Genomic DNA, 14,750 nt, shown 5'->3' with positions numbered 1-14,750 from the left:
CGACTCCGTTCCCACTTCGTACTAGCACCAGCGGGCAACAACGCACAACCGTGGCGCTGTGTAGAGTCACAACATACAATCACATGATATTGTATTTAAATTAAAACATTTCAATGATCATTTTTAGCTACTTGAACCTATATCAATTTAAACATTCCTAGAATACCCTACAAAATATAAGGCACATTTTCTAGGAATCAATGATCATCTTCCTAATATATTAATCCAATTTTTTTAACATAAAGATCTCATATATTTAATTAATGAAGTACCATCATGAGTATATTTTAATAAGGATAAATGACAGGATGATATAACATCATTGTATTCCATCTACCACAACCAATAATTTTAGTTAGATCAAATAGTATATAACATTGAGTACACTAACCTCATTTCACTTGGAATCCAAGGTTTGAGGTTCCATTGCCTCCAAGCAATGATAGGGGTGGAGAGGCGCTACATCACGATGATGGCTATGGTCTATTGATCATAACGATGGTTAAAGACCATCAGTCAAGGGCCATATGAGGTCGAGGAGGATAAGGTTGGTATTGGGAACTAGCGTTGATGGTCAAGAGCACCCTGCCGTAGCTCCCCTACTATTCCTACATAGATCAATGTGAAGGGAGGGATTGACATGATGGAGGGGAGGGAGGGGTTGATGCGATGGAGGGGAACAATGTAATACCCTCACTTGGTATTGTTGACATTTCAGTCAAGTTTATTTATTAGTGATACACACACTTAATCAAATAGCTAGCAGCTACTGAGTTTATTTTACAATTGACAGTGTTAACCAAGTAATTTTGGCTCTATTGAGTTCTACAATTGCTACTGAGTTTCAAGAACAATATTTAGTTTGCATCGACCAGTTTCTACCAGGTTGGTGATTATCAGTGTAAACCGAGTTTCATAGTGTTTATCGAGTTTCTTAGTGCAAATCGAGTTATACAGTGCTAATTGAGTTCGTAGCTTCAGCGATGTGAATCTAGTGTTGATTGAGCTATGCAGTGTCAACCAAGTGATTTAGTTTATATGCCGAGTTTCACAGTGTTAACCAAGTCATCGGTGCAGACCGAGTTCAGACTACTTGGAAGTGATTAGTATATGAGCCGAGCTTCTACATCTACGAAGTGCATGACGATGCCAAGCATTAACAATGGTTGCTGAGAATCAGAACCTCACCGAGTTTGTCTTCAGAAAGTTCTTGCAGCTGGGCCGACTTTGTGTATTTTTGGTGAAACTTGTATTGTAGCCGACTTTGTTGAATTGTAATTTGGATTGGTATATATGTAATGTATTGTATCACATTCAAATGAACAAAAAAAAAAGATTATCAGATGCAACATACTAAGAGCACAAGTGCGAAGTAAAAGGCTACGGCAGTATAAGGATCAACAAAGATTTCTCTATCATAGCAAGGTGATTATTACACTCAAAGGAATCTCATTCAACAAACCAAGTTGCAAATTAGAGATCAACCATTGGTTCATCCTAATAGGTGGAACAGTTAAATCCTTTCACAAGGTAGACTCAACAGTCTTTTGTAAATCTCTTTACCGATTGCATACTTCATTGTATGTTTGTAAATCCTTTTGCAAGGTGGACCTAGCAGTCTTTATTGCTCCTAATAGGGTAGATCATCAGAAGTGATCATTGGAAGCCTTAACAGGCCAACTTTATACTGTAGTACTAAAGCTTGTGGGTATCATCCCCACCCCAGTTTTATTTTCTATTTGGAAGGTTTTTGGGTCACCATATTGTGTGTCAAAGTGTTATGAATGTTTTGATGCTTTCAACTTTTCATGCATGCAATTAGATCAATACACGTGAAGGATTAATTGGTAAATAAAGATTAAGTTTTATTGGTTACTGATTCACCCCTCCCCTCTCAGTAACTTAGCCTATCATATATTTCCAACAATTGGTATTAGAGCTTTGTGGTTCTCAAAAGAAGTTTAACAACTTGAGCAAAGAGCAGAGGCTATGGAGTTATTCAGATTTGATAAGGCTATTGACGATGAAAAGCTAGATTTGGAATTGGCTATTGGGCAACTCAAGAAAGCAAAGGAGCTACTCTCTTAGTCATTGAAAAGAAGAAAAGATCTTGCAGTACAGATGAATGACAAACTCTACATTGAAGAAAGAATTAAAAACATCCATTCAGAAAGTAATTCAGATGAAGCTAATGAGGCAATCAAAGAACTATTCGAAAAAAATGGTACACTTCAAGAAGAAATCAGAAAGCTGAAGAGAGAACAAGAAATTCAGTCAGTAAGATTGTGTGAAGTCATGGAAGAAAAAAAACAAAAGAAAAGAAGAGTTAAATATCCATCCCTTCATCAGGCAAACTTAATTAATCAACTTACTAATGAAAATGAAGAAATCATGAATTTAAGATCAAAAAATGAAAGGTTGTAGAATGATCTAAACACTGAAAGGCAAACCAATGAGAGGATGATGAAATCTCAACAGACATGGATCAATTTAATGAACAAATCCATTGGAGACAAAAGGGCAAAGCAGGAATTGGATATACAGAAGAAGGTGAATCATCCAAGCAAGGAGCTCAAAAGAATCAAAGAACTACTTGTAGTCACTATTGTAAGTTAGGTCATACATCAAACAAATGTTGGAGCAATGGCAAAGCTAAATTCAATGGAAAATGCTACAATTGCAATAAGCATGGTCATAGAGCTAATGAATGCAAAGAGAAACCTAAATTTGAGGGCAAATGTCACAAACACAAGAAGCATGGGCACAAATCTTCTGAATGCAAAACTAAGATATCGAATACAGTAGAACTGATTGTAAAAGCTATATTTGGTCGAGACTACAACACTTGGTGCAGATGTCATTACTGTGGAGAATTTGGACACAGGAATAAACTATGTAAAACATCACATGAGGACAAGAGACACCACTAGAAGATGTTTCATTTGTACAGAACTTGGTCATCTTGCCAAGAATTGTATGAACACTGGAAGAATTGAAGATGAAAAGAAAGCCAAGGATGATAACATCAAAAAGCAAATGAGATAGCAGTGGATTCTAAAATCTTCTGAGAATGCAAGTCCAAGCAATGAAGCACATGCCACTCAAGAACTGGGTGACTCAAGCATTTCTACTTGATCTACCAAAGATAACTGGAACTAAGATTTTGAAGCAGACATCCTACATCAGTTCCAGTTAGCAGAAAGGAAAGATCCATATCAATATTCAAGATGCCAAGGGATCACTAAGTATCTAAGGAAATTCTAGACACTACCGAACTAGGTTTGGTTGCAAGACCCTACTGAGCAAGGTCGGGAGTAACTAAGTCATTGTATGGACATCGAGTGATGAATGTTCCTATCGAGCAATTAATGCAAGCTGAGTGGAAGATAGTGTGTCATCAACCAAGTGATCATACCAAAGCATTTTTGGCGATTGAAAGTCGAAATTTGATAAAAGGGGCTAAATCGAATTCATTTGTCACCGTGAATTTTCAAGAGCTATCTGTGAAGAGCGATCTCTATGCATCCAAGCAATTTGTGCGAATCATTGTTGAGGTTTTCCGTATTTTCTCAAACCTTACTGAGTGATGGCATCCTCCAGTAGCAAGACAAAGAAAGGGTCCGAAATGTTAGTTCGAAGAGTCGAATGGAAAGCACTAGATTTCAAGTTGAGTTCGGCTATTGCGGAAACCCTTGATCCAATCAGAGCCCAATCTCAATTTCTATCCAAGGTAATTGTGGTAAATGATATTCGCTTGCATTTGCGATGTTCGATTCAAGATATAGGAGCCCTAGAAATGGATGAAACGTTGGAGAAGTTGTGTGTGAATGGTGTGTTAAAATCAGAGCATCAACACTTGGAAGTAAAGGGTTTGACCCACATTCCACACATGCCTTGAGATTTTCAAATAAAATGGATAAGGTTTATCCTTAGCCGTGTGCACAATGGGCAGTTATGGTTGGAGCAACCTATTCCCAAATGATTCATCGGATCACAGGGCTTCCAATGTTAACAAAGGCAAAAACCACCAAAACCCTAAGTCGGGTGGAACTAGAGAAGAGAACCCTTGCCGAATGGGATTGAAGGGGTATGAAGATCAGTTGTGCTACTGATATGGAGTTGAAATTTGGATTTCATGTAATTGCACACAAGATATACAACTCCAGTCGACTCAATAGTGTATCATGTGAAGCTGTGGATCTCGCTTTGAAAGTGGTCAAGAGCAATATGTCCTTCGACCTTGCTGACTTGATGTTGAACCAATTCAACAAAAATATGGAAAGCATCAGAACTTCAAAGAATAACCCTTGTAAGTTCGGTTCACTTTTAACTTGTTTATTTTTCTTTGTACAGAAGTTTTTCTCGTCAAAAGGTATAGTTGTATGGAGAAAAGATGTACTTGTTCTTTATCAAATCAATGAGTATATAACAAAAATGGGAGAAAATTATGTCAGTATCATGGACAACTATTTTGATGCATTCAAGGATAAGATGAATAACAAAATTGGGATACCAAAGAAACTTGTAGAAGACTACAAGGATGATATTTCTTTCATGGTAGATTGTGACGAAGTGTATATACAACCAGTAAAATCGAGAATTGTATGGGTCAAGCCTTTAGGTTATGAGGTCAATATTGATGACACCGGGGATATTATTAAAGCATTGTTAAATGAACCTGTTGATTCGAAGGCCACATATTTTGGAACATATGATGAAGCTAAAGCCAGAAGTGAATTAGAGATAAAACTTCCTCAAGTTGTTAGCAAAGGTAAAAAGAGGATAGCTAAATTGAAACAAACTAGCTCTACTCTCCTGTTAACAGAAGGTAAAGGAGATGATATAGAAGAAGATGAGGCAAAAGATGATGCAGAAGATGAGGCAAAATTAGATGAAGAAGAGCCAGTCAAGAAGAAAGGTAAGGTTGTTGTAATCAAACTTGCCAAGTCATCTACTACAGTGTTTACAAGAAGATCATCTAGGAAGAAATTGGAATTGGGTGAAGAAGCAGGAGGTGTGATTTTCAAACAGCCTCCACCCACATTTTAAGAAAAACTGAAAGAAATTGATTCTGGAGCTAGCATGGCTAATTTTAAATCATTTAGATATGAAACCAGAATTGCAGAAGAGAAAAAGTAAGTTGAAGACATGGTTATGTCTAAAATAGGTAAATGGAAATATTCTCTAGACCAACTTGCACAGTAGATTTCCAATGAATTAATGGAGAAAATTAAGCCAAGATGGGAACATGCAAATAAAATTGCAAAAGATATATATGGGTAGACTTTGAGGCAACTCATGTGGAGTCTAAGTGACAAAGAAGGGAAAGAATCCATCAAGCAGAATGAAGAAAAACTTACATTGAAATTCAACACTTGTCTGATATTGATCAATGACATTGAACATGTGGTAAGGAATGCCACTAACACATGGAAGAACATCTACAATCTTCATAAGTAAAGTGATTTTGTTGTTCATGTCAGTGACAAGGATGATGATGAAGATGACAAGGAAGAAGAGGACAAAGATGATGAAGAAGAAACAATTGATGAGAATGAAGATGACGAGGCACAAGAATAGGAAGTCATCGAGGAGAATCTCCCTGAGATTCAGAACATTGAGGAGATTGACCCTGAGAAGATTGTAGCAACAATTATTGTCTCACTTCCTCACTCTCCGAGAAAAGCTTCAAAGCCATCTAGCTCAGAGAAAGCTCCTCACGAGTTGGTTGTGTCAAACATTGCAAATCTAAGCACTCAACCAATCTTTGCACTTGTTCAGCTCAATACGTCATTGATCGAAGTGATCATCACTTCATCTACCGAGCAGTCAGTACTTCCTCCATCAATTTTGTTCATGCAGCAACAAGGTATTTCTTCAATAAGTGCAACATCTACTTTTACTGCCAGTCCTTCTATTTCTACTATTGTTACTATTCTGAGCATGCAAATAATAAGTACTAAGACAATTGAGAGAAAGCCTCAACCGAGTACAAAAGTTTCTAGCAAAGACAAAGAAAAAGAAGAAGATATTGATCTTGATGAGGATATAGTTATCCCGAATTGGGATATCTCTACTCTGAATACTAATCAAATGCATATAGTGGGAGAGCTTCTATAGAAGAAAGCCAAGCAGTGAACACTTAGAGAAGAAAGGAATAGAGAGCAACAAGTGCTTGAAGATGCAAAGAACATTCTTGCAGAGGCACTCAACACAGAGGTTGACACTTCTCAACCTATATTGGCTCAGTTAGCAGAAGTGGTCCAGAAATTCAATGAAGCTTTGAATTGACAAGAGAAATTGTTGCAAAGAGTAGAGAAGAAATTTGAAAATAAAGTGTTAGAGCTAATTGCACAAAAGATTGCAATATACTAAGAAGACTTGTCTTCTATTCTAAGCTCATTGGAAACCTCTGCCAACAATGTCACTTCTCTATTCGGTAAACCCTGTGACACATCCATTTTCACACAGGAAATCAAAGAAAAACTCTCCAAAATTGATGAAGATCTAAAGGCAAGTGCACACCAGTTGTCACATGATCCAAGCTACAGTTCTGCTCATTATACAAAGATCAGATATCTGACTGATATGCAAGCAAAATTGCTAAGGGAAGAAGCTAGGATAAGGGTTGACTTGTACCTATACAAGGCATGATTCTTCCTAATATGGATGCATTGCAAAAACATATTGCACATGCTAAAACTCTCATCCATGATAACAACTTCTCCATTGTTGATCACATGATAGAATTATCATCAGAAGTGCATATTGCATTGCATACAAGTAAAGTGTTGCAAGAAAATTGGGACAAAACAATGTCACTAATTCTAAAGGTACATTTTGACTTCTTGTCACAATTTGGAATAACCATGTAGCATACACCTTCGGCATTTATGTCAAAAAGGGGGAGAAGATGTATATAACATGTAAAACATATTGTAAAAGTGGAGAAGATGTAATATAAGATCCAATAAAGGATTTATATAATGTGTAAAGTATAGTGAATATATATGTATAGGGGAGCATCATATTATTTACATGTACAAATATTTAGATAAGCATCTCTTACAAAAGCAATTTTGAAAAATCTCAAAAACAAAGTATGTCATCGAGTTGAAGACACATGATGAAGACTTAAGATTGTTTGAAGCTTTTTGAGAATTCAGTTTTGATTGATAAGTGTTTTTGTCACTAATGCCAAAGGGGGAGATTGTTGACATTTCAATCAAGTTTGTTTATTAGTGACAACACACTTAAATAGTTAGCTAGTAGCTACCGAGTTTATTGTATAGTTAACAGTGTTAACCAAGTAATATAGGCTCCACCAAGTTCTATAGTTGCTACCAAGTTTTAGGAACAATATTCAGTTTGCGCCAAGCAGTTTCTACCAAGTTGGTGATTATCAGTGTAAACCGTGTTTACCTAGTTTCTCAGTGCAAACCGAGTTATATAATGCTTATCGAGTTCATAGCTTCAGCGATGTGAATCTAGTGTAATTGAGCTATGTAGTGTCAACCAAGTGATTCAGTTTATATGCCAAGTTTCGCAGTATTCACCAAGTCACTAGTGCAGACTGAGTTTAGACTACTTGGAAGTGATTAGTATGAGTCGAGCTTCTATGTCTACCGAGTGCATGACAATGTTGAGCATTGACAATGTTTGCCGAGTATCAAAACCTCATCGAGTTTGTCTTCAAAACATGAGTTTTTGCAGTTGGGCCGACTTTGTTTATTTTGGTGAAACTTGTATTGTAGTAGACTCCGTTGAATTGTAATTTGGATTGGTATATATGTAACGTATTGTATCACATTCAAATGAACAAAAAAATTAAGTTTATTAGATGCGACATACTAAGAGCACAAGTGCAAAGTAAAAGGCTACGACAGTATAAGGAGCAGTAAAAATTTATCTATCACAACAAGGTGATTATTACACTCAAAGGAATCTCATTCAATGAACTTAGTTGCAAATCAGAGATCAACCACTGGTTCATCCTCATAGGTGGAACAGTTAAATCCTTTCACAAGGTAGACTTGATAGTCTTTTGTAAATCTCTTTACCGAGTGCATACTTCATTGTATGTTTGTAAATTCTTTTGCAAGGTGGATCTAACAGTCCTTATTGCTCCTTACAGGGCAGATCATTAGAAGTGATCATTGTAAGCCTTAGTAGGCCAACTCTATACTGCAGTACTAAAGCTTGTGGGTATCATCCTCACCCCAGTTTTACTTTCTATTTGGAAGGTTTCTGGGTCACTATATTGTGTGTCAAAGTGTTGTGAATGTTTTAATGCTTTCAGCTTTTCATGCATGCAACTAGATCAGAATACACATGAAGGATTAATTGGTAAATAAAGATTAAGTTTTATCGGTTACTGATTCACCCCTCCCCTCTCAGCAACTCAGCCTATCATATATTTCCAACAGGTATGCCATCACATTATGATGGTTGAGGACCATCTTTAAGGACTACATGGGGCCACAAAGGATAAGGTCTTGTTGTTGGGCCCATGGTAGAGGGTACTCGAGGGACCTCATCATGTCTCCCAACACCAAAATCATCGAGTTTTGTTGTGTAGATCAATATGTATATGTGGTCTGACCTTACAATTGGGTGTATTTAATCAATATCAATATTATCATCTAATTTGGTTGCATGCTTCCAAAACAAACTTAACTCATTCGATTTCCTAAAGTAAGAATTACACCTCTAACTACATTTTGCTCTTGTTTCATGTTGAATCCATGAATTTAGGAAAAGTATACAGTCACTTCAAAAAGGGACATTATAGAGGACTCTATAGGGAGGAGAGAGATGATGGGAAATTGAATAAGAATCACACATCTAACTACATTTTGTTCTTGTTTCACTTTGAATTTATGAATTTTGGGCAAAATTTTAGGCGACCCCAAAAATGGACATTACAAAGGACTGTGTAGGGGAGAGAGATGATGGGCAACTGAATGCATGTGTACATTACGGGACGGATGGCTCTTGTAGGGACAGATGAAGGATGTTTGGATGTCCTTGGCCCATCCCCAAACATACACTTTTGATTCCATTTAGTTGAAATGGCCTATCCTTAATGAGGGTTTTAGTGGGGAGAATTTTATAGGAGAGACAGATGATTGGGAAGTGAATGCATTGAACATGCAGCCAATCAAGAGCTCAATGAAATGAAAACAAATTACTCAAATGTTCAAATCATTATGAAAGGTTTGGCAAAAGATTGATGCAGGTGCATTTTTGTGCAAAGCTAGGTTGATACTCTTAAACCATCAAAGGCATCATAGTCCTTTACAATTTTGCATCAATAATGAACTCCTGAGCTTGCTGGGATTATCATCATACCCCAAATCTCTCGCTAAAGTTTCTGGTTCAAATTATTTCTCTTAATCAAAAAATAGGGAGTTATTTGAGCGTTTTGAACATGATTGTAAAAACTCCATGAATAGGTTCCTAGTTGATGTCAAAATATGTTAAGCTTGCTAACTTAATTAAGGTTGTCAATGATTGGCCTTTGAAGGTTCAAATAAGGTTAATTGAGATGAATATAAGCCTTTTTTTATACCTCTTGGGGTATTGAGTGTTTTCAACAAAGAGCTCAAAAACCACACATTCTTGCAACTAGTTGAAATGTTTTTCCTAGGGGAGTCTCCTAATTTGTTTTCGTCAGTGATTAGTTTCTATTTAATTTAAAACAAATTGGGTTTTAGTTTGGCTCGAATGATGGCAGTTACAATGGAGAACTACCTCTCCGAAATAACCATAACAACCAAAGGACTTCTTAACAAGTCTGGGATCAAGATTTGTTTGTTATCCCACTTTTGGAGTGTGAGCATAAAATCATATCGAAGCCTACTGGCTTCATCTTCTTGTCTCTTTTACCTTTAACTACCTGCCATCCATCTTCCAACCTTTCTGCTTCCTTTTGTCACACCTAGGGTTCCCCAATGGAGGACCTAGTCTCTCTTTCACGACACTAAGAATGCCCCTCTAAAATAACTCCCGGATTACTAAGACTGCCATCCTTGTAATCACATTCCTTTCCACAATCATCAAAATTCAAACCCTTACACCATCTGCCAGAAGAACAAACTCAACCTTGTTTCGTGTCTTCAATGTTTTCAACTGTCTTTCAATGGGCCTACTGCAAGACTTACGCTCAATTGTGGCCTTTGAAGCCCGCCTTGTTTTCTGATGACACTTGTTATCTCCCAAGCCTAAATTGACCTCAGAATTGTATGAAGAATCTAGAACCAAAGTCTGATTGGGATCCATTATGGCCTCTTTTGAAGCCAGCTCTGGTGCTTTATCCACCTCTTCCCCCCCCCCCGAATATAATTTATGCTATTCATCCTTCCACCAGGTTGCCTGTTTGAACACATTCTTCTATGGACAGCTTACAGTTACATGCTTTTGTTTGAAAGTATCTTCTGCATTTGAAAGGAATGCCTTCATAGTCCATTGGCTGAATTGACTCATCCTTGACCAGCTTGAAAGATAACTCAGCTGGGAGGGTTTCCATGATTTCCGCCTCAACCAAAATATGTGCAAAAGTTGACTGAGATTATTTTTGGGATCTCAAGGCAATGCCATTGTCACATTCTTTCTGATAATATATCATGGGGTTGAGGGGTGGAAGCCTTGCCACCAAGCCAAGCCCAAATTAAGGCCTTTGAGACTACATGGATCTTCACAGCACATGCCATTTTCATAATTTTATTAATATGTTTTTGCCAGCGCCATGTCATCATTATTTCAGTTTTCTAATGAATTCTAAATTCTTTGTAAATCTAAGTTTTAAAAAAATGTATGTTTTCTAGGTTCCAATGTGGGGAGATGATTGCTGATTCTCCAGATGTACAAGGGATCTGGACAAGTTTATTGAGGGTCTAGGGAATGTTTTACTGTCCCCACAATGTACCCATAATGGTGTAAGCCTTGGAAATGTAATTTTCTCTGAGATAGATGTCTCCCGTTTAGTGCCAGTAGACATAGCATGACAGAGGGATGTTTTCTTGTTGTGGATGTCTCAAAAAATCTTGCGTGACATTTAGGGATTGAGCAGAGTTGGATGGAAAAGAAGAAAATTTTGCAAATTGATGGTTTTTGGAAGACTTGAAATTCTCACACAATGATCCTCCTAGGATAACCAGAGTCTTCAAATCAAAGCAAGAAAACTGAACTCATTGTTGGAGATTTATAAAACATTAATACAACAAAATGTATCAACAAGAAGAAAAACAAAAACCATGCACTTCCTTTGTAACATGTCTCCATTGCTTCTGAATCCCCTTTGGCATGAAAGTAGTATGGCCCTAGAAATCTGCAAGCACAATATTAGACTGATAAAAGGAAAACTTATGAACTGTGGTTAAAGAAAATAGGGAGGAACTTTGAGTTCATATATTTGGAGGGGGAAAGATAGATGGTCGAGATTCTAGCTAGCATAGAAGTGATGAACAGTTGGGAATGCGTTGGAGAAAGTTTGCCAAAGATAGGGTACAGTTGAATAAATGCTGGAAGGAATTTGATGAACTAGCCGAGCATGTCAGAGAGTGGGAATGTGAGTGTGGGAAAAGGGGAATAAATAATTATAATTATTTATTTTCATGAGCAAACCTGGTTTAAATAAACATTTACTCATTCTTTATAGTTATTTATTTTCATGAGCAAGCCTGGTTTAAATAAACATTTACTCATTCTTTTGATTGGAGGCAATATAGAAGAATTTAAAATAATGAGATTATTTGTTTGTTCTCCTAAAGACATGAATAAATGGAATTTTTTAAATTTAGTGTGACTAGGGGAATAAATAAAAACAATTTCTTTGACTGTAGTAGAAAAGTTAATTAAATAATCAAAAGTATTTATTTATAAAGAGACATAAGAATATTAATGGTGAATCAAGATTGATTAGTGATTGGATAACGATCAATTAAAAAATAAGATAATAAAATAATAAAATAACTGTTATTAAGGAGTAAGGTAGCAGTTAGAGTCAATTATGGTCGGTCAATTAATGAATAAGAAATTGGGAATATTAGAGATTATTAGGGACGGAGATTACTTAATTAATGAAAGAAATTGATGATGGAAGAAAAGTCAAATTTTGATGTCTACATTCTGACTATATTCGAACTTGTCGAATGGTTTTGTTTGCTGATGTACTTATCACGATGGGAACATAGTACTTGATAGTCTTGGTCCTTGGATGTAGGTAAAATTGCTATGTATAGGACTAGCTTATGAACTTTTAATGATGGGAGCAGTCACTAGTATTTTTATACATTGCCAAGACTAGTATGTCTAGATGTAGGTGATCTAGGCACACAATTGATCTGTGTTATGTTGATTGGTTGCAAGGACATGAGTGACCATTTAATTGATGAAGATCCACACGTTCATTTTCTGCAAGGACATGAGGCAGAGAGATCCTGGCAATCCTTAACAACACTTGAATGCAGCTATTTTTGTTGTGAGATGTAACCTGAACATTTAAGAAAAAAAGTAGATTCTTATGCTAATCTCTCAATGGTACAGAGCCATGATTATGACTTACTCACAGATTTTGAAAAGATAATGCAATTGCAACTCTGAATTATGGAAACTTGTTTCTCCACTTACAGTTTTAGAATGAAATAAGTTCACAATAGAACTGACAAAAGGTATCGTGCTTACACTTATTGGTCACCTAATCTACGCATGTACCTGAGGCTTATGGGACAGATTGATGAGAGGAACTGTCATGTTTATATGTTTCGACTTTTATGTAATATATTTATTAAACATTTTCTTTTATAAAAAAATTTCTGGCAAATTCTTTGGATAAAATACTTCTATCATCTTGTTAAGTTTTATGGCTCAAATGAAGCCTGTGCAGATTTCAAATAGAAATGCTGTCTCTTAGTACTTCATATATTCCATATGGCTTAGACAATGGACTTTATTCTTATTTTCAGAGGGAAGAGATCGTGCTCATGCTACAGAAGGATGCTGCTGCGAAGGCAATAGTCTTTAGCCAGTTCACTTCATTTTTGGACTTGATCAAGTTTTGTTTACAGAAGGTATGATCTCTATACATATTTTGCAAGTAACCTTCTGATGTTTGTGATTTAAGAAAGATCCTATGTAATGTCTCTGGAATGTTGCAGTCAGGAATAAAATGTGTGCAACTAGATGGCAGCATGAGTATTCAAGCAAGGGATCAAACAATTGAGAAGTTCACAAATGATCCCGATTGTAAGGTATTTGAAGTTGTAGCTTTTTGTCTGCAAATGTCTGATTATATGTTTTATTTATGATCCTGGTGTTTGACATTCATTTCTTTCTCTTAGATTTTCTTAATGAGTTTGAAGGCAGGAGGAGTGGCTCTTAATTTGACTGTAGCATCTCATGTAAGAGTACACACACTGGAAATGTTTCTGATGATTCTTTTTGTATTGTTAAAATGCACACTTTTTTTATCCATTTCATTGGTCTGGTTAAAAGTTGCTCTTTTATCTTCAGGTCTTTTTGATGGATCCTTGGTGGAATCCAGCTGTGGAACAGCAGGCACAGGACCGCATCCATAGGCTTGGACAGTATAAACCAATCAGGTACTTTTATCAGAAGCATGATTCTTGGCCTATTTCTGGATTTATAGGGCCTTGTTTTGTAGACGGGAATAGTAATTGTTGCAGCTATAGTGGTTTAGGTTTCAAACTATATTTACGAGTCTGGGAAACTGACTTGTGATTATCAGGGTTGTAAGGTTTGTAATTGCAAACACTATTGAAGAGAGAATTCTTAAGTTACAGGAGAAGAAGCAACTTGTTTTTGAGGGGTAAATATTCAAAGCCATATATCATTTGTTTTTGAAGCCTTTAAAGTCTTCAGATTTATTGTGATAGATTTGAAGTAACCCAGTAAATACTGACATTTAGAATTTGCAATTCAGCACTGTTGGAGGATCCTCAGAGGCTCTAGGAAAGTTAACTGAAGATGATCTTCGATTCTTGTTCAAAAACTAGGTCAAATGGTGGTAGAATGATGTTCTGGTGCTTAATAGATTACAGGCCTTTGTTGATGAGAATCATTTGAAGGTCATAATTGACCTGCAAAGCATGTATATAAACGATATTTGTGTATATAGAAGAAATGGAACATGCCTTTAATTTTGGATGGAAATTATACATGTTATCTATTAATTGGCACGAGAAACAAATTTTGTTGCATGTGAACTGAGGTATTGCAAACAAATAGTCTGATAACTCATTGAGAAGTTGTTAAAAGGGGCACTTGCTTGAATGCATAAAAAGATGTTGGTGATTGTGATGAAAATTCATCGATGTTTTGGCTTGATCCATCTTATATAAATGAAAATTGGTGAATTTGAGAATGTTAAAATTCAAAGAATATATTGATGTGCCATATTTCTTCTTCTTTTTCATCGCCATACTAATTTGAAGTTGGAGAATTCAACTGAGAATCTACATTATCAGTACAATGAAATTGTTTTGTACAAACTCAACATCATATGGTTTTGACAAGAAAGGTGTTTTCTACATACATGCACATGTACATAGGCATACATACACATGCATGCATAGGCATACATACACATGCATGCATAGGCATACATACCATACATACATAGATAAGTAATGTAGAAACCAGCTTTCTCATCAAAACCATATCAAGACAAAGGTTCAAGTTGATTATCCATATGTTCATATGGAATAACTTGATATAAGGATATAAAAAAT

General features: G+C 36.2%; 1 protein-coding gene across 1 annotated transcript in view; it reads left to right on the top strand.

Moving 5' to 3' along the window:
• LOC149543014 (Helicase protein with RING/U-box domain-containing protein) overlaps positions 1–14,325 on the top strand; it is a 31,845-nt gene extending 17,520 nt beyond the window's left edge. The window contains exons 12-17 of the mRNA XM_089797950.1: positions 12,966–13,070; positions 13,158–13,250; positions 13,341–13,400; positions 13,513–13,601; positions 13,748–13,828; positions 13,943–14,325. Of these exons, the coding sequence (XP_089654076.1) occupies positions 12,966–13,070; positions 13,158–13,250; positions 13,341–13,400; positions 13,513–13,601; positions 13,748–13,828; positions 13,943–14,015 (501 nt within the window). The 3' untranslated portion in view covers positions 14,016–14,325. The remainder of the gene's footprint in view (positions 1–12,965; positions 13,071–13,157; positions 13,251–13,340; positions 13,401–13,512; positions 13,602–13,747; positions 13,829–13,942) is intronic.
• Positions 14,326–14,750: the final 425 nt, after the last annotated feature.

Source organism: Cupressus sempervirens, chromosome 8 (genome assembly GCF_028749045.1).
Source record: "Cupressus sempervirens isolate cs-2001-9-10 chromosome 8, ASM2874904v1, whole genome shotgun sequence".
NCBI lineage: Eukaryota > Viridiplantae > Streptophyta > Pinopsida > Cupressales > Cupressaceae > Cupressus > Cupressus sempervirens.
The sequence above is the reverse complement of the archived record's forward strand: the minus strand, read 5'-3'. Positions and strand labels throughout refer to the sequence as shown.